The following is a 24,996-nucleotide window of genomic DNA, read 5'->3' as shown; positions in this document are numbered from 1 at the left end:
CTCTGTGTTGTTGTCTGTGTCACACTAGTTTGCTTTATCTTGGCCAGGTCGAAGTTGTAAATGAGAAGTTGTTCTCAACTAGCCTACCTGGTTAAATAAAGGTGAAATAAAACATAAAAATGGTTCAATGAGACAGATATTTCACCGGATGTATAAATGTGAAGCATCTGCTTGGCGTTTGCGCGTAGTGCGAGGAAGCCCAATGGCCACCAGTGGGAGAAGATGGAACGAGATGGAGTTTGGACGATATTCTGCACATTTTCTCAATACCGTTTTCTGTTCACAAAACTAAAATCTGTCTAAAAGAGTGGACTACGTTTTGTAGACTTTACCCTTTGCCAAAGTAAAAATGTTGTTGTTTAAGAGTGCAAATACCAATTTAGTTAATCCACACGTGCACTTCAAAGTAGACCCCTCCTGTCTCAGCCTCCAGTATTTATGCTGCAGTAGTTTATGTGTCGGGGGGCTAGGGTCAGTTTGTTATATCTGGAGTACTTCTCCTGTCCTATTCGGTGTCCTGTGTGAATCTAAGTGTGCGTTCTCTAATTCTCTCCTTCTCTCTTTCTCTCTCTCGGAGGACCATGCCCCAGGACTACCTGACATGATGACTCCTTGCTGTCCCCAGTCCACCTGGCTGTGCTGCTGCTCCAGTTTCAACTGTTCTGCCTTATTATTATTCGACCATGCTGGTCATTTATGAACATTTGAACATCTTGGCCATGTTCTGTTATAATCTCCACCCGGCACAGCCAGAAGAGGACTGGCCATCCCACATATGCTCTCTCTAATTCTCTCTTTCTTTCTCTCTCTCGGAGGACCTGAGCCCTAGGACCATGCCCCAGGAATACCTGACATGATGACTCCTTGCTGTCCCCAGTCCACCTGGCTGTGCTGCTGCTCCAGTTTCAACTGTTCTGCCTTATTATTATTTGACCATGCTGGTCATTTATGAACATTTGAACATCTTGGCCATGTTCTGTTATAATCTCCACCCGGCACAGCCAGAAGAGGACTGGCCACCCCACATAGCCTGGTTCCTCTCTAGGTTTCTTCCTAGGTTTTGGCCTTTCTAGGGAGTTTTTCCTAGCCACCGTGCTTCTACACCTGCATTGCTTGCTGTTTGGGGTTTTAGGCTGGGTTTCTGTACAGCACTTTGAGATATCAGCTGATGTGCGAAGGGCTATATAAATACATTTGATTTGATTTGATTTGCGTTCCCTAACGGAAATATACAAATTATGATAGAACGCCTCAATAGGATCTCGCTAGCTCGTGCTTGGCGTTGCCCTCCTCCTTGCTTGTTTTGCCCACTGGCAAATGTCTTCCCATTTGAAACGATGGGCTGTGGTCTATCTTGGTTTAGTTATTTAAAAAATGTTGGTTGATACACAGAACAATGAGTTCGTTCTAAAACGTTTTTGGTTGATACTTGTGGCATCGCCTAAATAATACGTCACTGCATCCAAGGAAGATGATTGGACAATATACTCAATCTCCCGTGATGCTCCGCGGTTAATGGTATTGTCGCTGATTGACAACGTAGGTTATGCTACTCGAGGTCATTTTTTTCTTCTGATAGCTATCCCAACGAAGTTGTTTTGCGCTGTTTCGGACTGGTTGGGAGATGGCGGCAGTTCTGCTCCAAGTTTTGGAGCGTACAGAGCTTAATAAACTCCCTAAAGCTGCTCAAAACAAATTAGAAAAGTTCCTTACTGACCAGAAGAATGAAATCGAATCCCTCAAAACGCAGCACGAGCGGTTCAAAGCGGACTGTGGTAAGTGGAGCATTGGCTAGTCGGTTAGCTAGCTTAGCTAGCTATTTATGTCAACCAATATAACTTTAGCTGCTGGTTGGTTATATTTTACGTTACTAGTTAGCTAATAATCTATGAAGCTGGCCGTATTTATTAGCTACCACAGCAGTAACGTTATAGCCTGAGATGGTAGTAGTACAGGCCCTGTACTGTAATGTGAACGTTAGCTGGTTGAGTGCAATTATTGTTTTGCAAGTGCGTTTTAAGTAAAGTGAGTTTGCTAATTATTTAAGCTCGCTGCCTCTACCTTCTAGGAAGGGATGACTAAACTGATCACGTTTTATTCCATGTACATCCTCAAATTCTGGCTCCTACACGTTTCTCATTCATATTTCCAGTGTTACTCATTCTTGTCTAGAAGACTAGCGCTAGACACACAAGCTACCTACATCATATTATTGCCTCCCATGTCAATGTTTTGTACCTACATTGCATCGCTAGCCCTTGCTCATGACAATTTCCCATTACATAAGATTAATTGGACGAAGGCGTTTTCTGTACGGGGGAGTTTTGTTAATTAAGAGCCCTGACGCTCAATCTCAATAAGTGTATAAGGATTATTTCTTGCAGATGAAGGATAAGGGCCATATGCTACGAAAGCCATATTGCAAGCGATGATTGTTGACATTTCTTAACGTGTTTGAGAGCTAGCCTATCGCCTGCCCATGTGTGACATATCCCTATGCCTTACTACATATATAGAGCAGCAATACTTTGACGTTGAGAAGAGATTGGCAGAGAGTCAAGAGCAGATTGTGTCTCACACCCGGAATTACCAGACTCTCAAAGAGGAGAATACCAAACTCAGTAAGTAGTCTGTTGTTTTCCACACTACCAATGTTGACATTCCATCTGTCACACAGTCCAAGTCCAGGAGGTTAGATTGAAGGTTAAGTGTTATATTCTCTTTCTCTGTAGTCGAAGAGCTGAACAATCTGAAAGGTGTGGATGTGGAATCGTCAGAGGAGAAGGAATCACAGCAGCCGGTGAGAATATGCGTATCTTTCCGTTATGCATGCAGAAAGCTTTTTCATCAAACTTCAGGGAATGGAAGGGCATGAGCGTTAACATATATCATAACTCTATCTCAGAGCAAAGCCAAATATGAGATTGAGGCCGAAAGGCGGGAACTGGCTCGTCTGCTTGAAAAGAGAACTCAAGATGTGGAAAATCTCACCGGTAAGACACGGACTTGGCACATGCGAGTTGTCCTCATTGTAAATGATTTGTTTGTCTTACTACCTGCTATTATTCCATATGATGAGTGTGTTAATTTGTTTTCCGCAGAGGATGTCAAGCGGCTCAATGACAAGCTGGTGGAGACCAACACAGCCAAAATAGATCTACAGCTCAAACTGGATGAGATCCAATCTTCTGAGGTCTCCATTCAGGTGAAAAATTCCAGAGCCTCAGAGCATGCTAGCCCTTTACTTTATATTAACTACATTGCCAACATAACAAGGTTGTATTTCAAGCACTTTGAGAAGCAGATTGAGATGGGGTGTCTCTGAGTATGCACCTGTCTGATCATCCCTATATTGTATTGAATACAATGATTGCTTAATGATTTCACACATTGTATTTCTAGCACCGTGAGAAACGTATGGAGCAGGAGAAGGAGCTACTGCAGAATCAGAACACGTGGCTGAACTCTGAACTGAAGACCAAGACAGAGGAGCTGCTATCAGTCTCCAGGGACAAGGGCAAGGAGATCCTGGAGCTCAAGTGCAGCTTTGAGTGCAAGAAAGATGAGGTACTGTACCATAAGGCCCACTGGTTTTATGACTTCTTGTGCAAATATATGATATATGCTTCAATTTCACCAGGCTGTTCTGTAATTGTATGATCTCGTATACAAAGCAATAGGCATAGAAAATGTCAATATAACTCTTAGCCATAATGATGTGGAGAGCATTACATTTCTTTGGTATGAATGTTGTGACCATATAGAGCAGTCTATGTTCTTACACCCAGTGCCTTCCACCCTCTCTCCAGGTCACAAGACTTCAAACCCAAGTCACCAATCTGAAGAAGAGCAGTGAGAACCTGCAGAAGCGAGTGGAGGACCTGATGACAAAACTGAAAGAGGTTTGGTGTAAATTCAACTGATTATAAATGGGATTATTGATAAGGAACTATACTGTTATCAATACATCTATGTATTATAGGCTAAAGACCATCATAGCACCATGGAGGAGAAGTACCGCAATGAACAGAATGCCCACATCAAGCTCTCCAACTTGTACAAGGTAATTATCTGACTATTCTTCTAATGTACTATGTTGGAATATGTATGAGCACTGTTTTTTAGTATGCAGGGGTATATTTTAGCACTGTTTTGCATTATGTACAATATTTAGTGTGAACATTTAGTCATATAAGGCATTCATAGCAGTGCGGTGGTAGTTTGCTAATTGTCCGTTCTTCTATGTGGTTTCTTTAGGGGTCAGCGTCAGATGCAGAGTCCAAGAACGAGGAGTTGAACAGGGCCGTGGAGGAGCTGCACAAGCTGGTGAAGGAGTCTGGTGATGGTGAGATACACAATGCGTTCACTCTATTGTTTCCAATTCCTAATGGCTGTTGTCAACCATTGATACAATCTATCTAAATAATATCACATTTTGAAAAGACCCAAATGTTATAGGGAAAAGTAACACTTTGGTTTGGCTGAAATCTAATAGAAAAATTAATAAAAACATAGTATACATTTTTTTTCTAATTATGTCATGGCTCTTCCTTCCAACAGCGAGACAGAACATGGAGAAGAAGCTGGCAGATATGGAGGGGTCAAAGAGCAAACAGGAAGCTGAGCTGAAGGAGAAGTTTAAGAAGATGGAGCTGGAGAACGCCAACCTGCGTGCCTCAGATAAGAAAAGAAGTATGGGACAGTACTGTATATCTGTATTGTCTAGAATTTTCCTTTAGCTACAATCTGAATCTGTTGATCTTGGACTCCTCAGTCCTATATTCTCTTGAAATTTCTTATTTGAGATATTATCTCATACTGCAAGACAAGGTGTCTAGGATTGTTGAATGATTTGTTTTTTTTAAAGTGTTTATTTCTTCAGGCATGCCAGTGCTCACAGAGGAAGAGTTGGACTCCATGTGTCCGACCGCAGCTGCTGTGGCCAAGATTGTCAAGCCTGGAATGAAGTTCATGGAGGTAAAATGACATGTTTTAACATTGTGACGAAGCATTGAAATGAAGTGTCCAAAAGTCTCGAAGATACAGTGCCTTCAGAAAAAATTAATACCCATTGACTTATTCCACATTGTGTTGTGTTAGTCTGAGTTAAAAATAGATTAAATATATCTTCTTTTTTTTTATTACCCATCTACACACAATGCCCCATAATGACAGTGAAAACATGTTTTTAGAAATTTTAACAAAAACTATTTAAAGTGAAATACAGAAATATCTTATTTACATAAGAATTCACATCCCTGAGTCAATACTTTGTAGAAGCGCCGTTGGCGACGATTACAGCTTTGTCGTCTTGGGTACATCTGGATTTGGGTGAGCTTTGGCTGAGCTACTCAAGGACCTTCACATTCTTGTTCTGAAACCATGCCAGGGTTGTTTTTGGGTGAATGCTTGGGGTCATTGTCCTGTTGGAACGTTAATCTTTGCCTCAGTCTAAAGATGTCCGTATGCTTCCCAGATGAAACGGGTAGTAAGAGTTTGTGCATATATTATGAAGACATTTGTGACGTTTTGGATTACATTTTTTTCTGGAGTCAAGCCAAAGTCTACGCCCCTTTGTTGGTGATTGGTTAACAGGAAATCGTCTAGCATCCATACGGTTTGGCCTGCAAAACTATTATGACCCCTCTATGGAAAGAAAAGACTCTCACGAACACGTACATGACCACAGGCCTCACAATACCCGCCTGAAGGTCCCCCAGTACCAGCTGAATAAATGAATGGAAGTATATATATGGAGACTGTTTTGTGTCAAAAAAATAAGGGGTTAATGTAAAAAAAAAAATGCATGTTTCCAGATGTTTCTTATCTTTCTCAGATATAGGACAAACTAGAGGTCGACCGATTAATTAGTGCCTATTTCAAGTTTTCATAACAATCGATAATCGTCATTTTTGGACGACGATTACATTGCACTCCACAGGGAGACTACATGGCAGGCTGACTACCTGTTATGCTAGTGCATCAAGGAGCCAAGGTAAGGTGCTAGCTAGCATTAAACTTCTCTTATTAAAAACAATCAATCTTAACATAATCACTAGTTAACTACACATGGTTGATATTACTAGTTTATCTAGCTTGTCCTGCGTTGCATATAATCGATTCGGTTCCTGTTAATTTATCATTGAATCACAGCCTACTTCGCCTAACGGGTGATTTAACAAGCGCATTTGCGAAAAAAGCACTGTCGTTGCACCAATGTGTACCTAACCATAAACATCGACGCCTTTCTTAAAATCTATAAACATGTATATATTTTTAAACGTGCATATTTAGTTAATATTGCCTGCTAACATGAATTTCTTTTAACTAGGGAAATTGTGTTTCTTCTCTTGCGTTCTGTGCAACAGCGTCGGGGTATATGCAGCTGTTTGGGCCGCCTGGCTCGTTGCGAACTGTGTGAAGACTATTTCTTCCTAACAAAGACTGTAATTAATTTGCCAGAATTGTACATAATTATGACATAACATTGACGGTTGTGCAATGTAACAGCAATATTTAGACTTGGGGTTGCCACCCATTCGATAAAATACGGAACGGTTCCGTATTTCACTGAAAGATTAAGCGTCTTGTTTTCGAAATTATAATTTCCGGATTTGACCATTATTAATGACCTAAGGCTCATATTTCTGTGTGTTATTATATTATAATTAAGTCTATGATTTGAAAGAGCAGTCTTACTGCATTCATTCAAACAGCACTTTCCTGCATTTGCCAGCAGCTCTTCACTCTGCTTCAAGCATTGCACTGTTTGACTTCAAGCCTATCAACACCCGAGATTAGGCTCGCAATACTAAATTACCTATTAGAACATCCAATAGTCAAAGGTATATGAAATACAAATGGTAGAGAGAGTCCTATAATAACTACAACCAAAAACTTCTTACCTGGGAATATTGAAGACTCGCGTTAAAAGGAACCACCATCTTTCATATGTTCTGAGCAAAGAGCTTAAACGTTCGCTTTTTTACATGGCACATATTGCAGTTTTACTTTCTTCAACACTTTGTTTTTGCATTATTTAAACCAAATTGAACATGTTTCATTTTTGATTTGAGACTAAATTGATTTGATCTATTATATTAAGTAAAAATAAGTGTTCATTCGGTATTGTTGTAATTGTCATTATTACATATATATATATATATATATATATTTTTTTTTAATCGACCGATTTAGTCGGTATCTGCGGTATCAGAACAGTCGGTATCAGAACAGACTTCCTATAGATTTGTTTGGTGGGGGACTATCTATACCATGTAGTGAGTTGTCCCCCCCCCCCAAATTGGATGCGCCCGACCTCAATTTGGAGTGTCATAGCAAGGGGGTGTGAATACTTATGTAAATTAGATTTCTGTATTTCAATACATTTGCAAACATTTCTAAAAACCATGTTTTCAGTTTATTGTGGGGTTTTGTGTGTAATTTAATACGTTTTTGAATTCAATATCACAAAATGTGGAATAAGTCAAGGGGTATGAATACTTTCTGATGGCAAATGTTTAGTCATGACTTAACATCTTCTTCTCTTTTTTTTTTAAACACAAAACAATCCCGCTCTCTTAGCTGTACAACGCATTCGTGGACATCCAGGACCAGTTGCTCGTGGAGAAGCAGGAGAACCGGCGTGTGACGCGCGTGCTGGACGAGATCGTGCAGGAGGTGGAGGAGAAGGCGCCCATCCTAAAGCGCCAGCGGGAGGAGTATGAGAGCATGCAGAGGTCCATGAACAGCCTCTGTGCCAAACTGGAACAGGCCAGGACGGTGAGCGGGAGAGATGGCGGGAGTGGCAGGACTGGACGAGTGAGGATCGATATGTGGGGGAGGGGAAAAGATAAATTGGCAGAGGAAGAAGTTGGGTCGTGTTCATTAGGCACCAAACTGAAGAAAACAGACAGTAAAAAGGGAGGGACTACCTAGACTTATAAGAAATGCTCATTTTAGTTTTGAAATGTCTTCCATTTCATGAACAAAACCCAGGTACATCACATAGAAGAGGGGAGAGAATACGACGCAGAAAAATATAGGCATGTATCAGTGCTAATGTCTGAGTTGAGGCTTGGATTAACCAATTTCGATCTCTTGTAATCTTAAGGAGATCCACAGCCTGCAGAAAGAGACAGATGAGGCCAAAAAGCACTGCTCCAACCTGGAGAAGGACAACCAGCACTCTGAGAGAGAGCTGGAGGACATGTCCCAGCAGGTATACATACCATGGTGTCATTTAGTGTCTACCGTTACCATATTAATATAACTGTTAATTTAAAATGACAACTACGTTCCAGTTTAACAACGTTTACTGAACCATATTTCCACAATACATTGTGTTCATTGCTCTCAGGCCAGGTCCATCAACAGTGAGACTCCTGTCCAGGTGCACTAATAACAGAGTAATAGCACTGTAATAACAGAAATATAGGGGAACTTAAAATATGAAGTTAACAGTTTGGTGGCTATCAAAGTGTCTTGGTTTTCCTTGCCTTAACAAAATCAAGAGAAGCTCCTCCAGGAATAAGAATAGGAGCCACTGCCTTTAATAAGTTGCTCTCATATAGATTTTACTCCTTTTCATCGCGCCCTCTAGGTGCGCGTCCTGCTAGTGGAGCTGGAGGAGGCGCGTGGCAACCCGGTGGTCCGCGAGGAGACGATGAACCTGAGCAGCAGCTCTGAGATCATCAACCCACGCCAGGTTTCCTTCCGCAGTGTGGAGGAGCTGCAGCGGCAAAACCAGAGCATGCTGGCACGTCTCCGGGAGCTGGGGGAGAAGATGGAGAGAGAGCAGACTGAGGCCAAGTCTGCACGGTAGGGAACATTTATCAACCCCTTGACATTGTACTTCCTCACCCTTGAACATAGTATCGCAGTCATACAGTCAGATTTCATTTGCTTAGTGCTTTTTACAAATGCATTATTTCTGAAAACAAACTCTATTTCTCCTGTCTTGTGTATATGTAGTGTGACCCAGCTGGAACAGCAGCTAGAGAAGGTCCAGAAGGAGCTGGAGATTCTAAAGGAGCAGAGAAACCAGCAAAAGCAGCTGGCTGACTCCAACGGCCGCCAGAGAGACATGTACCGCATCCTGCTGTCCCAGAGCACCGGCTTCAACCTCCCACCACAAGGTGAACTTCTCAGCAACCATCTCACAACCTAACCCCAACCTACCCGCTGTAAACACTCAACTTAAACGTAACCTCAACCACCACAATATAACCACCCCTCAACCTAACACTGATCACGAAGATATATGCATTGAGCCTACCTTCACACATAACCAAATCAATACATGGACCCGGGCATGTTTATTTATTGGGCCTTGGAGCTTTAGATCAATTCATTGATCTTTGTTATGCTGACAGGATATGTTCTTATTCCCAGGTCCTACACAGGAGGCAGCCCCCCAGATGTACACCCCCAGCCGGCCCTCCTTCCCCCCTCCCACCAGGTCCACCCCCATGAGGGCTTCAGCCGCTGAGTCTTCCCAGACCACCCAGGCCAAGGCTGCTCTCAAACAGGTCAGATGCGTACCAGGGAGAGGCAGTCAGACAACATTCAAGTTGACACTTTAATTTATTCTTTGTTGAATCAAAGGAAATTGAATAGTATCTCATCTATGTTATGAACTTGTTTACTTACCTCGCGTTGGTCAGCATGCGAAACTGGGCACAGTGTGTAGTTTGACTAGCCTACTGTTATTGCCTGGGGTTGTCCAGCATGCAAAATGACTTGTAGATCACTGTCACTGCTGTTCACATGCAGTTCGGCACTGCAAGAGAGAACTCATCAGTTGTTACAAAATATTTTGTATTTTGATGTAATAATCATCATATCGAAGTAAACTTGGAGTCACGTGATATAATTTTTACTTCCACTAGGAGTTTATAGGCAGATTAAATAAATTATCATGAACTTTATGGTGGTGATGGACAGTGGTGAGCTTGACGCAAATTTACAATAAATGTTGAGAGTATTATTTGAATGCTGGTGACATATGATAATCAATGGTTGGCTGCCAATTATCAAATATAAATTATATTCCTCTTATCCATATCATCATATAACGTACCCTGTCCACTATCAGTGAACTGTTTAGAGAGCATGTGCCAAAACCAGATTGCTCAAGTTTGCGATTTATTGCCACAGTTTGCGACAAAACAATCCGTAGAGTTGAAAATGCGATGGAAACCAATTTAACTTACACTCAGTGATCAAAGGGGAACGATCGCAGTTTATTAGGTTTATTAGGTACACCACCCCGTTCACAAAAATATTTTTTTCATTCTGCCCCTTCCAGTTGAACGACTCCTTCACCACATACAAGAATGAGAAGGCGGTGAACGACAGGATGCTGAACGAGCAGAACGAGAAGCTACAGGAGCAGCTGTCTGCGGTCCGCTCCCAGAAGGCCAAGCTCTCCACACAGCTGGAGTTCGCCTCCAAGAGGTAAGTTGTTTTTTAAGTTATACTAAATCCAACAACAATACTGATGTGTATGTCCAGCATTGCTTTTTCATACTTCACCTGACTTATTTTAGAAAATTTGGAGAAAATTGATTTCTGTTGCATTTTTAATTTTGGCTATTGATCATTTTCCACTTCCCTTTTCGAATGCTCTGAACAAACACATCTCATATGTATTTCTTGGGGCAGAAGTGTCCATCTGCTGAAGTAAATCAAACCATGTTTGGTCTCTGTCAGATACGAGATGCTGCAGGAGAATGTAAACGGCTACAGGCGGGAGATCGCTGCTCTGCACGATAAGAGCCAGAAGATGGCCGCCACGGCTCAGAAACATGAGCAGATCATCCACACCATGACCCAGGATCTCCGGGCGGCCAATGAGAAGCTGGCCTTGGCAGAGGTTAGGAGGTTAAGCTTGGCCCAGGCGGGGTTAGTTAAGTTGCGATGGGGTATGTATGTTTATTAATTTATCTTCTCCCCTCTCTCTCCATTTCTTCTTTCTCCTTTCTTTTCTTTCTTCCCCCCCACCATCAGGTGCGTGGTGAGAACATGAAGAAAGAGAGAGACATGCTGAAGTCAGCAGAGTCCAGACTGAACCAGGAGAAGGAAGCCATGATGGCTGAGCAGCGCAACCAGAACCTCCTGCTCACCAACCTCAAGTCAATCCAGGTACACACACTGCTCTTACATATGTCAACCAGTTACACAAACACATTGTATCCTTACTGAGGTCTATCCTGACAGACTCTTCACAGTGGGCCTCTAGTAATTGAAAATGCCTCAAAGGACAAATCTGTGGTTTGGCTTTACCCCACTTTCATTAGCCCTGTGGGATATCACTGCAAATGCAGCTTTGCCGTAGAGTCCAGTCACACTACTCTAGTGTAGAAAAGATCTATGTTTAATGACGATCACCTCCCTGCCTTACTCTTGTCCCATAGCTGACGATGGAGCGTACAGAGACCGAGACCAGGCAGCGTCTGAACAGCCAGATAGAGAGACTGGAGAGAGAGCTCACCCAGTTTAAGAAGAAACTGGCTGAGGAGGTGGAGCAGAGGCACATGCTGGGCCGTAACCAAGACGTTCGTATATACTCAATCTTTTTCTTACTTCACTTCCTTCCCTCTTTCTTACTGATTTTCTCTCTGACACTGGTTGTCTTTTTTTCTGTCTCCTTTATCTCCTCTCACTTTTTCATCCCCTCTTTCTTCCCCCAACCCTTTCGTTCTGTCCTTCTCTCTTTAATTGCCCTTCTCGTAGGGTATGAGTTGAATACCCGTGACGATGAGAATATTAGACCTTCTGTGGCTTTTACCATAACATCACTTAAGCATTCCGCATGCTTCGGTTCAGCTCGCAAACTCCCTTAAAAGAACGAGAAAAAAGCGGCAATAGTACTGTTTGTCCGTCTTTAGACGCCGTAGCCAGTATACACTTCCTCAACATTCAGAATTAATCTAAGATGACTCAAGAAATCTGTCATTAATTATGACGTTTTTGCCAAGATTTTAGTCGAGCAATTTTACATCTAACTAAGATGTTTGGTGCAAAAAGTGAAGAAATTTGCATTAAATGATTTGTTTCTCGTTGAATGACAACAAGCACTTCAGTGAAGAATCCCTACTAATCCCTACTGACCAATCACTGACGAAGGGGCGTAGACTTCGTCTTGCCTTCAGACATTTTTGTGTGTGTGTGTGTGTGCACGAACAGCCCCAAAAAACCTTGCCGAAAACCAAAACAAAGAAAAACGTCACAATGTTGTCATAATATATGCACTAACTTTTTCGGCTGGGAGCATGCGGACACTTTTAGGCCCCCTTTCCTTCCTCCACCAGTTTTTATTTAAATATACTCCCTCAGGCTCAACTGCTGGAGGCCAAGAAGCAGCTAGAGGCCCAGTGTGCCCTGCACCAGAAGACCAAGGAGCTGTTGAAGAATGCTGAGCAGCAGGCTAACCTTCTGAAACAACAGCTCAGCCATGCTGAAAGCCAGAACCAGGGTTCAGGTCTGGGCCAGGGTCAGAGCCTGGGCCAGACTAACCCCCGGGCACCCATCAGAGCACCGTTAAGAGGTAGGCTTTTGTCCAAAGGGTCAAATACAGATGTCCTCTGGGAATTTGACAGGAGACATTGCAATGTATTGTGTAAAAGCATTGGAAATGGTGGCATTGGACCAGAACTGTTGGCATTTTCAGTCACTCTCTGTGTGTTTGTTTGTAGCTCCATCTCAGACCCAGTCCCAGGAGGCCCAGGCCAAGCTCCAGTCAGAACTAGAGGAGGTGCGTGGGCGTTTGCAGCAGGCCGAGAAGCAGATCAGCGATCTGCAGGAGCGCCTGCAGAACGCGAGCACTAACGTGGAGCAGTACCGCACCGTAGTGCTCAGCCTGGAGGAGTCCCTCAGCAAAGAGAAACAGGTTATGTGTTGAGAATTAGCACAAGAAAAGCATACAAGTACTTATTATCCTACAAAGACCCTTTCCCTTTGACTTATCAATCTTCCATCCTTGTAGTAATCGGCACTACCAGTGGAGTTCAAACTCACTTTGAACACCAATTTGATATAACTTCTTTGATGCCTAACTTCCTCTCTCTCTACCTCTCAGGCTCGTTCTCCTGTGGAGACTCGTCTAAAGGAGGCCCAGGAGTTCCAGCGTGGGCTGGAGAAGAAGCTGGTGGAGGCTGAGAAGGAGAAACAGGAGCTCCGTGAGGAGAAGAGGAAGGCCATGGATATTGTGGAGAAACAGGTAAGATGGCAACTGTACCAAATACTTTCTCAAAACATCAGAAGCCACAGCTGTTGCTAAATGTTGCAATGTATTGCCCCCTCTTAAGTTTGGATGTCTGGAGCTGGCATGTTAGTCGGGGGCCCAACAAGGCTCTCCTCTGTCATCCTCCGCTCATGCCTACTCCTTTTCCCCCAGGTGAATGAGCTGAAGAGGACCATGAAAAACTTGCAGTCAGAGCTGCAGGAGGCGGAGGAGAGGAAGGCTGCAGCCATCACCCAGGAACAGAAGGCCATGCAGGACAGCCTGCAGCAGGTAGACTTCCAGCTATGTCAGGCTACATGTTCTCAGTCGATAATTAAGGGCAAACTGCCCTGGATGTTGCTTGCTTCAGATCCTTTGTGCTTCACCTCTAGTTATACATGAGGTAAACCGCTAGAAAGACTGTTGGTATGACAGTGTCTAGGCATGGGTTTGTCAAACTTGACTCTCTCTTTTTCCTTGCACAGGGCAAGCTGGCAGCGGAGGCCCAGAACAAGTACGAGCGGGAGCTGATGCTGCATGCGGCTGATGTGGAGGCGCTACAGGCGGTCAAGAAACAAGGCCTGCAGGGGAACCAGAGCAGGAAGCAGCTGGAGGACAAGGCCAAACAGACCACCACCCAGCTACAGGAGGCTCGCACCAACTGGAACCAGCTGGAGAAGAAACTCAAGGTTGGTGGTTGGTCAGGAGGTGGGGGGGAGATGTGACGTGAACGTTGTTGAAAGAGTTATGCGGATCTTTTTGACAGACAATGTGGTAAAGAACTATTAGATTTGGCCAGGATGTAGCAGGTTACCATTCCATCAGTTGCTTACTGGTGATGAGCTGGAAACATTGTTCTTCACACCCTGGCTTCCCTCTTCCCCCAGGAGGACCTGTCCAAGCAGCAGAAGCGGGCAGACGAGCTGCAGAAGCAGAATGGCCTGCTGCACCAGCAGATGGAGAGCCTGGGAGCCAAAATGGCCGCCACAGTACAGCAGCAGCAACAGGCTAGTAGGGAGAGCAGCCTCAACCTGTCCTTCAGCGAAGAGGGCAAGTCCCAGGAACAGATCCTGGAGATCCTCAGGTAGTAGATAGGGATGTGACTTTGCTTACTGTGCCAATTCCTTTATAGATACTTGATACCTGTATTGCTGACCTGTGTTAAACATGGATCATTTACATCTGAATCTGCGGTCACCTGAATTTCCTGATTGTAAAACTGAAAGATCACACTGATACATTTTTACACTACAAAATGGTTTCCCAGACCAGATTGAGCTAGTTCTAGACAACAACAAAAAAGGACCATTCTACCTTAAAAATGGGCTTAATCTGTGTCTGGAAACCGAGCCTATACTAGAGCTGTTCCTAACCAGTACTTTAGCGAGCAAGCAGTTTGTTAAGCCTGCTCTGACCTTTCCCTCCTGCAGGTTTGTGCGTCGTGAGAAGGAGATTGCAGAGACACAGTTTGAGGTGGCCGAGGTTGAGACACTGCGCTACAAACAACAGGTTGAACACCAGGATCGAGAGCTGAAGGAACTACAAGAGAGCCTCAACGCTGAGAGAGAGAAACTACAGGTAGAATTAGAAAGTTCTTAACCTTTCAGAGCATCCTTTCCTCTGTTACAGCCTGCTACGGGTTCATATTTTAATTTCAACCAACTCTGCTGTCTGCCCCCCAGCTGACAGCAAAGACCATGGCCCAGCACGATGAGAAAATGAAGAGGATGGAGAACTTAAACGTGCTGGTGGAGACCAACAAGATGCTGAAGGAGGAGAGGGAGCGACTGGAACAGGAGCTGCACCAAACCCAGGCTAAAGTAAGGACTACTATACACTCTATTGAGTGATGTGGAAAACACGGACAGAATCACGGAATCCAGACATTTAAACGGAATTCAACAATATTATAACATGTATCGAACTTATTAGGAAATCAACTAAATGTTTTGAATTGATAAACGCTATAATTTGCAGCTTTCTGAAACATGAATGCCCATGTTTGTGTGCGGTGCGTGCGTTTGGTACACATTTTGTGTAGCCGTTAATGATGATGCTAATGATGACTGTAAATTCGTAGATGGAAAAGCATTCCTTAACCTCAATGAAATGTTAACTACAAAGTAGCCTATGCCTACCTGGCAGAATATCTGATTATTTACATCAATCCAGTGGCCATTTGTTTTGTTAACTCTGCAATCACATGAGTGCTACAGAAACACTGCATACCATACAATGGTCTCTGTGGGTGATTTGGAGAACAAAAACCAGAAGACGAAAACAAACCTAGAAAAACAAACGGAATCAAGCAAAACGCATGAATGGATTTTATTGGGCCCTATGAGTGTTAAAAGCATCACTAATAATTGGTACTAGCTACATTATTTCTTTCTAAAGATGTTTGTTAGCTGCAGTAATACTCCCAAATGTTTAGTAGGCATCCTAATGTTGATTTCTGAGCCAGTCTGTTGTCTTTTGGACACACATCACCTGTATGATGAGACTGAATTACATTTTTTATAGTTCTGTAGAACTCCGTTGCTTTGATGCTATACACGAAGAACCCTTGTCTCTATACATATACTGACAGAGTGCTCTTTTTCTCATGTGAATTGTGCATTTACCATTACCTCCTTTTTCTTCCAGGTGCGTAAGCTGGAGGCGGACATCACTCCCCTGCAGGACTCCAACTCTGAGCTGAGTGAGAAGAATGGCATGCTGCAGGCTGAGAAGAAACTGTTGGAAGAGGACATCAAACGCTGGAAGGCCCGCACACAGGTCAGAGGTCAACTTCAATGTTTGTGTGAGAGAGATTATGTACAATATGTGTGCGTGCTGTTTGTTCATAAATTCACTTTGGCTATCTACTCTGATTTCAGAGCACTCTCATCTGAGTGTACAAGAGCGCAGAATAACTGATGCATTTTCGAACACACAACACCCATTGAATATGGCCGGTGTCATTAAACGTCTGCAAATAAGTGTAATTCAATTATTGCAAGCAGGACAGTTGCAGTCACCAACACCAATAACATGAAAACAGCCTAACCAGCTCTGCTAGGGAGAGTAAAATGGTCAGAGAGCTGTTCTCTCATTTGTTTCTTGAAGTAGCTAGCCAACGTTAGCCAGTTAGCTTGGGTGCTTGACTCCCATTGTGAGGTCAGATCAACCCTACTCTTCAGCCAGATCATCCAGTGTGCACTCTGAATGCTCAGAGAATTTACGAATGGACAATCTGACAACGCTCTGAATTTGCAAACGCCCAGAGCACACTCTGGCATTCCAGAGTGAATTTGTGTGTGTGTGTGTGTGTGTCTCAGCAACTGGTGAGCCAGCAGAAGGACACAGACCAGGAGGAGAACAAGAAGCTGCACTCTGAGAGAGAGGCCCACCTCAAACGCATCCAGCAGCTCTCTGAGGAGACTGGGAGACTGAAGGCTGAGGTGGCCAGGTCAGTACGCACTCACCCGAAATAGACTCATCACAATTAACGTACAATTCTTTATATTTGTTGATATAAAAAACAAGGCAATAACCTACACTTATCAAAACTACTATAACTACCAATTTGCTGTCCTATATTTATCTTGTCTTACTACTACTACTACACAATACACCTGTCATGTTGTGACATGCAATTTGCCGCTCACTCTGATTCTATTCATCGTTGTAGAATTATAAAACACGTGCACACCAGGGTTGGGGACTATTCATTGTTTCCAATTCAGAAACTGAATCCAAATGTAATAGTACAGTAGGCTCAAATATAAACTGTCTCAAGATTATTGTCCAAAATAATTTTATTAGGTTATTTTCTAATCCGCATTCATCTACACTTGACTCTGTACATACCCCTGTCCTCCATTAGGACCCATGCGTCGGTTATCACAGCCCAGAGCCAGGCGCAGAACCTGAAGGAGAATCTGGGCAAGGTGACCACTGAGAGGGATGCGAAGCACCTGGACATCCAGGAGAAGTGCAAGACCATCACGCAGGTCAAGAAAATCGGACGACGCTACAAGACGCAGTATGAGGAGCTCAAAGTGCAGCACGACAAGGTGTGTGTGTGTGTGTACATTTGCTGATCGTGCATGTTTAAACTGTACCTGCACATGTTTGCACCCACAGCTACAATGACCGGGGCCAGTCAGAACTTTACTGACTGTTAATTCTGTTCCGTTCCAACACTCTGCTCCTGTCCCCTTTGGTAGCTGGTGGCGGAGGCAGCAGCCAAGCCAGCCCAGGAGGAGGTGCTGCAGGCTGTGCAACAGGCCCAGCAGCAGGCTCAACAGGCCCAGCAGGCCTCTGCCCAAGAGATCCAGAGCCTGAAGGACTCCCTCAGCCAGGCTGAGACCAAGGTCAAAGACCTGGAGGGACAACTGGAAAACGTACAGGAGGTAGGTATACTGTATGTGTATGGAGCCAGTGTTGTAGATGCTGGGCTTAACTGCTTTTCTAAAAGTCTACTTTTGTGCAGGTGGGTGTTGGCACCTTGTCAATATCATAAACCATGTTTCCATCCAACCATTTAATGCGGTTGAATTACCTGACGCATAAAAAAAAGTCCTGACAGGAAATGTCGGTGTAATTTCATAAATGTCGAAAAACTATTTGTTCGGTCGACATGGTGGGATCTTTTTGTCTGTATAAAGAATAATGCACAAAATGGCGGTGGAAATGCATTCATGCGCAAATATTAACATAACCATCATATCGAAGTAAACTTGGAGCAAATGATATTGGCCAACCACCACAATGTGGAAAACATGAAAAGTTATGAATTTCAGCTGGTGGTTAAGTGCACAGTGATCAGGCACATTTCCAATAGGCTAAATATTGAGGGTAGGCTGTTATTTGAACGCTTGTGACCTGATGATCGGTGCTTGGCTGCCAATTATCAATTGAGATCGTCTTGCTCTTATCCATATCTCATCATATAACCCCCTGGCCACTATCAGTAAATTCTTGTCCTAGAGAGCATGAGGTGAAACCAGACTGAGCGATTTATCACTACAGTTTTTGTGACAAAACCATAGACTGAAAAATAAATGATGTACATAGCCTTTTATCCCCAACAAGTCAGTTTTATGGACAACTCACCACTGGTGAGAAAATCTGGTGATTTTATGCAGATTTTTTAAAATATTCGCCTGATTATCTGTCACCATTTGGATGGAAACCTAGCTATTGACTAGAAATGAACCTTTGATTTGATTGTATTTGTATTTCCATGAAAATAAAAAAATCCAGAGAAAGGTCATGATTGAATACATTGCCACCTTCCTTGTCCAGCCATGATCCTGTTCCCTTGTTCTGGAGGACCAATCTATTCCCTTTCCTGTACTTCCTTCACCATACAGCTTTACAAAACACCTCAAACCGTTGACCCCCAAACCCCTCTAATGATAGCAGGAGACACATTTCTATCTCGTATGGATTAATAAAGTATTGTTCTCAATCACCCTGTCAGACGGTGAATGAGCGCAACACAGAGATGGGGCGGCTGAAACAGGAGCTGACCCGGCTCCAGGAACAGTCTACACAGGCCCAGGGGACACAGAGTGAAGTGACCCGGCTGAAACAGGAGCTGACCCGCCTCCAGGAACAGTCTTCCCAGGGGACCCAGGGTGAAGTGACCCGGCTGAAACAGGAGCTGACCCGGCTCCAGGAACAGTCTACCCAGGCCCAGGGGACCCAGGGTGAAGTGACCCGACTGAAACAGGAGCTGACCCGGCTCCAGGAACAGTCTACCCAGGCCCAGGGGACCCAAGGTGAAGTGACCCGGCTGAAACAGGAGCTGACCCGGCTCCAAGAACAGTTTACCCAGGCCCAGGGGACCCAGGGTGAAGTGACCCGGCTGAAACAGGAGCTGACCCGGCTCCAAGAACAGTTTACCCAGGCCCAGGGGACCCAGGGTGAAGTGACCCGGCTGAAACAGGAGCTGACCCGGCTCCAGGAACAGTCTACCCAGGCCCAGGGGACCCAGGGTGAAGTGACCCGGCTGAAACAGGAGCTGACCCGGCTCCAGGAACAGTCTGCCCAGGGGACCCAGGGTGAAGTGACCCGGCTGAAACAGGAGCTGCAGGAGAAGACTGCTCAGGAGGAGTCGCTACGGCAACAGATTGCCGACAAGGAGGAGAAGACCAAGAAGGTCTTCATGGGCGCCAAGCAGAAGATCAACCAACTCAACAGTAAGTCACATAGCTAGCTGTTTATGTTTTGTTTATGCACATTATCTAGTTTGTTGCCCCGATTTTAAAGAAATTATTTAAGTGATCTGAGAACTATCTGGGGTTTGTACTCATCACGGATTCCAAATGAAGTATTCTGTGTGTGTCCCAGTTGCGAAGGAGCATCTGACCAAGGAGGTGGAGGAGCTGAAGCAGCAGCGGGAGGAGCAGGAGGTGCGTCTGAGTGCTATCAAGTCCCAGTATGAGGGCCGTCTGCACCGACAGGACCGAGAGATCAGGGAGCTCCGAGACCACCGTGACGAACAACCTCAGAGAGACGAGTCCCAGGACCAGGGGAAAAATAAGGTACAGGCACTGAACACAAACGTCTGCATGCACCCATACGTACTGTACAGGGAGTACTGTACACTTGATTTGGGATAAATTACATTTTAAATTCAGTCAATCCAGGAGATGAATTGAAATTCCAATTCAATTATTTGTGATGGACACTTTCTTCTTCCAGACCCAGGAGCAGCAGCAGAGAGCTCCAGATCAGAGGCAGATCAACCAGAGGACTTCCCAAGCTGCAGACAGGGGAAGGTAGAAATGTCTGAATCATGCACACTGAAAATAAATACTGGTTTAAAATCTAAAGTAACTGATGCATCCCCCAACTCTTAACACCACGTCTGTGTCTTGTCTCCCATTTCTTACCAAACAGTGGTTCTTCCGGCTCTTCAGAGCAGCCCCCCACTGCCAACATCAAACCCACCACGGTGTCGGGCGGTGCCCCCAGTAAACCTTCCCCCATCCCCGGGAACAAGTCCACCCCCAGGGCCAGCATCCGACCCATGGTGCCCATAACCATGCCCACCCCCACGGCCACTGTCATGCCCCATACACAGTCTGAAAGCCAGGAAGGTGAGAGAAGTGGCTCTGTATTATAGGATTGGCATTAGATGGGCGACTGTCCCCCAGGGCAGCTGTGGATGGGCGACTGTCCCCCAGGGCAGCTGTGGATGGGCGACTGTCCCCCAGGGCAGCTGTGGATGGGCGACTGTCCCCCAGGGCAGCTGTGGATAGGCGACTGTTGACCTGACCTTGTTATCCCCTGTGTGTGTGTGTGTGTTAACCCCCACAGTGCTGCAGTCCTCTGAGGGTGGAACCCCCGTGGAACACGTGTCTGTGTTCGGCAGCACCAGCGGCTCGGTCCGCTCCACCAGCCCTAGCGTCCAGAACATCACGCACTCTCAGTTTCAGCCAATCAGCAGCCAGGCCACCGCCTTCGTCCAGCCAACCCAGCAACAGCAGGCCCCGCCCACCGCTGAGCTGGCCAGTCAGGAGACAGAGGCGGGCCCTAGTGGTCAAGTGGAGAGGCCCTCCACTTCTACGGCCGTATTTGGCTCCGCTATTGCTACAGGGGGCTCTGCTGGGCCAAAGCGTGCACGCGAGGTGGAGCTGGAGGCTCGGGCAGAGAGCGTCGACATGGCCCTGGAGAACCCAGACGAACCACCCATCCCCAAAAAGCTCCGTATCATCCAGAGAGTGGGACTGGAGGAGGAGAATGAAGAGGGCACTGATGGAGAGGCTGAGGGGTCAGGGGAGAACCAGGAGACTCCAGATGGCAGCCAGGTAAACCTTAAGACATAGGAGTGTGTGCGCACATTCATACGCATGTGTATCAGGCCCTGTATGTGTACAGGTGCATGCATTCATCATCACATGAGTGTTGTTGCAAAACCCTATCTAACTGTGTGTGGTAGGAACTACCAGACGTGTCCTTTCCTGTACTGGGAGAGGTGGAGGAAGAGGATGACGGGGTGTCCCAGTCTGTCCCCTCAGACCACCAGGTGACCCCCCAACCCTCGGACACCCAGGACTCCAGCGAAGAGCGCCAGCCTGACGTCATCATCATCGACACAGACAGCTCCAGTCGAGAAGAAGAGGAGGAAGAGGCAGAGCAGGTGAGGGTTTCAGTATATGTTGACGTTAAAATATATTGTGTTTTATGAATGTTTGCAGAATCTGATCTGTTGAGCTCTATTTAGGTGTTTAATTCGAAGTAAGGTGTGCATTTCACGCTAGAAGTGCATTTCACACTAGATTATTTACTCTCTGTAAAAGCACTTTGTGACAATTGCTAATGTATAAAATCTTTAAATACATTTGATTATTCAAGAGATGTTTGTATTTTCTCAGTATGAGGAAGAGGTGGAGGAAGAGAAGGATGATGATGATGACGAGGACCAGGGGATGGGAAGAGAGGAGAGCAACGAGGGGAGCGGAGACGCCAACGAGCCATTTGAAGGAGACGAGACGGGCCCTGAGACCTCGGAGCCTGCCTCGGAGAACGAGGAGAGCATGGGAGCTATAGACTCCACCTCCCAGAAACAGGCTGACTCACAAAGCGGTGAGAGACACTGTTTTTGTACGACATTTGTATTAGGAAGTCCCCCAATTTGCATTTGAAACACTGATGACTGAGGGAGTTTTGTCTGACAATTGAGAGACTTCCAAATATGGATGTCGTGTTTTGAAAGTAAAATGAATGCAGTAAATATCATTAAGTAGAAGTGAATAGAAACTTGAGGTAGATGTGACTGACGTATCAGAGTCTGAGACATTAACCCCTTCCCCTGCTTCCAGGTGAGGGGAGCAGCAGTACCACCGAATCCTTCCCCATGGCCATGTCCGACCCCCCCAAAGAACTACTACAACCTACCGCTAGTACTACCAGCACTTTCTCCTTCTCTACCTCCCCCTTCTCCCCCTCCTCCAGCCTGCGCCTGCCCCAGTCTGTCCCCCGCCGACCCCCACACCCCCTGCCCCCACGCCTCTACATCCAGCCCCCTGGCCCTGAGCTGGGCCTGGGACCTCCACCCACACAGGTAAGGTTTTGATACAGACGTAAATACAGATATTCAGATGTAACCTGTACTAACATGCTCCTGGGTTCAATTATACAATATTCACTATGTACTGAGTCAGCTGTGCAAAAATATTTTGTCTAGTTCAGTGTCCTTGTGGTTGTTTGTCCCACAGAGGCTGTCTGCGCCAATCCGCCGGCAGTCTGTAGGCAGAGGACCCCAGCTAACGCCTGGGATAGGCAACATGGTAAGGCAGGAAGGAATGGTGCCTGGCTAAATTTTGAGGCTTGGTTTCCCATACACAGATTAGTGTTACCAAGCTTATTCCTGGACTAAAGGCTTCTTGGTCTAGGCATAATTTGGGTCCAGGAGTATTTCAATGACCATGTAACCTAACCAAGTTATGTCTTGCACAGTTTGCTAGTCCTTTCTCACCATCTCTGTTCTCCATCCCTCAGCAACACTTCTTTGATGACGATGACAGGATGGTCCCCAGTACGCCCACGCTGGTGGTTCCCCACCGGACTGATGGCTTTGCTGAGGCCATCCAGTAAGTCTCTCACACACACACACACACTTACTTGTATGGACCCTTAAATGAATGTTGTGATTTGGTATTTATTGACTGGACCCAGTCTCTTGGCCATTGGTTTTTCATTGATATTATTATCGGTGTCTGTCTCAGTTCTCCACAGGTAGCAGGAGTTCCTAGGTTCAGGTTTGGTCCTCCTGAAGACATGCCTCAGGCCAGCTCGTCCCACTCTGACCTCGGACAGCTCGCCTCACAAGGAGGTATAACACACACCAAGTAGCACTGAGTGAATATGCTGCTCTGTACTGTCTTTTTCCTCTATAGATACAATATATCTGTCATGAAATGTATATGTCATTGTAATGAGTGTCCGCTTCAACTCCCTGACCTCTGTGGTTGTGTCTGTAGGTCTGGGGATGTACGAGAGTCCACTGTTCCTGGCCGCTCACGACGAGGAGTCTGGAGGGAGGAGTGTTCCCACCACGCCCCTGCAGGTTGCTGCCCCAGTGACGCTCTTCAATGAATCCCACCCCTCTGATGCCCAGGACATGGCATCCCAGTCTGTTCCCATGGTGACGACATCCACGAGCCACCACGGGATGGCAGTCCCCGGCGGAGAGGCCATCCCAGGAGATGACGGTGACGAGGTGTTCATGGAGGCAGATAGTGAAGGGTGAGAACAGGGGTTGTTGTGGTGTGGGGATGGGGTGTGTGTGTGTGTGTGTTGCTCATACACTTTTCAATCCTATTAGTAGGAGTGGTGAAGCGTCCATGGATAGCCAGGCTGAGATGGACTCTGTCCAGCCGTCAGACGATGCCAGTCTGCCCTCCACAAGCCAGGAGCCCACCTCCAGCTCTGCCGGTCAGTACAGCTTTCCCTCTCTCATGTCTCTCTTGCTTGTTCTCTCACACCTCAACCTTCTCTCATCCCTGCTTACAACCTCTTTGTCTCTTCTCTAATTATTTTGCTCCCTCTCTCTTCAGACACCAGCAGTAGTGTGCAGCCCAAGCCCTCCGGTCGCCCCTTGGCCCAGCACTCTCTGCCCATGAGAACAGCCAACAGGGGCAGGGCGCTCATCCGCAGAGGAGGTGAGCTTTCATCTACATTGAATTTTTAAGTCTTGAAGGCCACTTTTAACCCAGAACAACATGTTATAAGTCCATTCAACTAAAGCAGTAGCTTTGCTACCATACTGTTGCCTAATAGAGTGGAAACGCAGCACACAACAAAGTAGATGAGAATTTTTTTAAATTAGTTTGATAAGCAAGTGCAAGTAGGTGACATAAAGCACACATTGTAGACTTTTGTTTGGCATGTTGGAGTACATGTGCCACAAGTATAGTTGGAGCAGGGTTGCTGTCTTGCGAGAGATACTTAAGCCCCCCCAGGTATGGTTTAAACTTGGTCTTGTAAAATGTTTTATCTTAGGTTTGAACTTAGCACTGACAGTTTAGAGGTAATTATTTCAACGCACATCAAAACAATCTTCAAAGAAGCTATAGTGACCCAATCTAAAGCAGCACAACAGAGTTACAAGTGTCATGAAGTGGCCATTTTGGATGATGGTTAAGATGGAACTTGACTCTTTTCGCCTCCTCCATTCAAGGTATGGGCTTCCTTCGAGCAGGAAGAGGCCCCTTCGGCAGAGGAAACCTACCCCGCTAATGATGCCATCATGCACTGCTCCATCCCCCGGCCTTCATCCCAACTATCAATCATAGTGTCTTGGTCTACTTAAAAAATCATACTAATTTGTGATTGACTTTTCTTCCCTAACTTCGTGTCAGTGGATACCATGTGCTTTAAAAGCGTACATTTTGTGTTGTTTTGTATTTGTTTCAAGAAGAGTGATTGTTCCATTGCTTTTGTTTTTGCTAATAAACTTAGAGAAAAATAAAATGTTTGTCGTAGTCGTGCGTTGTCGGTGGTCCATCCATAGGGTTGTTCTAGACACACTTGAGCCAGTTGATGGAGTTCTGGCGGGGATCGGGGTTGTCTGGTTTGGCCAGAGCAGGCAGGTCACCAGATATCTTGATGTTGAAGTAGAGCGCTAAAATGGATTATAGATTATAAATAACTACCTTTCCAACAGAATAACTGTTTTGCTTTTAGATTAGCATTTTGACTTTTTAGTATTTGTTTTTATCCCAAGTGACCGGTCATTTCCACATTGCGTATTCCGTTTCTCTCCAAGTCAA

General features: G+C 45.3%; 1 protein-coding gene across 2 annotated transcripts; it reads left to right on the top strand.

The window, feature by feature from the left end:
- Positions 1–1,500: 1,500 nt before the first annotated feature.
- LOC110508860 (nucleoprotein TPR) lies at positions 1,501–24,697 on the top strand. 2 transcript variants are annotated; one of them, XM_021589729.3, is made up of 47 exons: positions 1,501–1,775; positions 2,517–2,621; positions 2,733–2,800; positions 2,906–2,993; positions 3,102–3,205; positions 3,403–3,567; positions 3,810–3,902; positions 3,983–4,063; positions 4,258–4,345; positions 4,561–4,692; positions 4,883–4,977; positions 7,585–7,782; positions 8,114–8,221; positions 8,603–8,820; positions 8,974–9,137; positions 9,394–9,530; positions 10,310–10,458; positions 10,714–10,876; positions 11,011–11,145; positions 11,418–11,558; positions 12,340–12,550; positions 12,699–12,892; positions 13,082–13,222; positions 13,400–13,516; positions 13,711–13,914; positions 14,113–14,309; positions 14,656–14,803; positions 14,908–15,045; positions 15,872–16,003; positions 16,546–16,676; positions 17,094–17,283; positions 17,437–17,622; positions 18,696–19,416; positions 19,568–19,761; positions 19,922–19,998; positions 20,120–20,319; positions 20,540–21,030; positions 21,162–21,362; positions 21,598–21,808; positions 22,045–22,286; positions 22,441–22,512; positions 22,724–22,815; positions 22,951–23,057; positions 23,206–23,470; positions 23,553–23,659; positions 23,782–23,886; positions 24,405–24,697. In XM_021589729.3, the coding sequence occupies exons 1-47, from the start codon at positions 1,625–1,627 to the stop codon at positions 24,461–24,463; spliced, it is 7,716 nt and encodes a 2,571-aa protein (XP_021445404.3). In that variant the 5' UTR covers positions 1,501–1,624; the 3' UTR covers positions 24,464–24,697. The 2 variants fall into 2 exon arrangements, with proteins under 2 accessions (XP_021445404.3, XP_021445403.3); XM_021589728.3 differs by having other exon boundaries at positions 23,550–23,659.
- Positions 24,698–24,996: the final 299 nt, after the last annotated feature.

Source organism: Oncorhynchus mykiss, chromosome 28 (assembly GCF_057628025.1).
Source record: "Oncorhynchus mykiss isolate SJ-2025 chromosome 28, ASM5762802v1, whole genome shotgun sequence".
In the NCBI taxonomy this organism is placed as follows: domain Eukaryota; kingdom Metazoa; phylum Chordata; class Actinopteri; order Salmoniformes; family Salmonidae; genus Oncorhynchus; species Oncorhynchus mykiss.
Note: the sequence above shows the minus strand (reverse complement) of the source record. Positions and strands in the feature narration are given on the sequence as shown.

Bases quoted from the DNA above. Each gene is read 5' to 3' on its own strand.
- LOC110508860 (XM_021589728.3), top strand. From the start codon at position 1,625: ATGGCGGCAGTTCTGCTCCAAGTTTTGGAGCGTACAGAGCTTAATAAA. The intron at 11,559-12,339 runs GTTCGTATATAC...ATACTCCCTCAG, and splicing joins TGCTGGGCCGTAACCAAGAC to GCTCAACTGCTGGAGGCCAA. The intron at 23,471-23,549 runs GTGAGAACAGGG...CAATCCTATTAG, and splicing joins ATGGAGGCAGATAGTGAAGG to TAGGAGTGGTGAAGCGTCCA.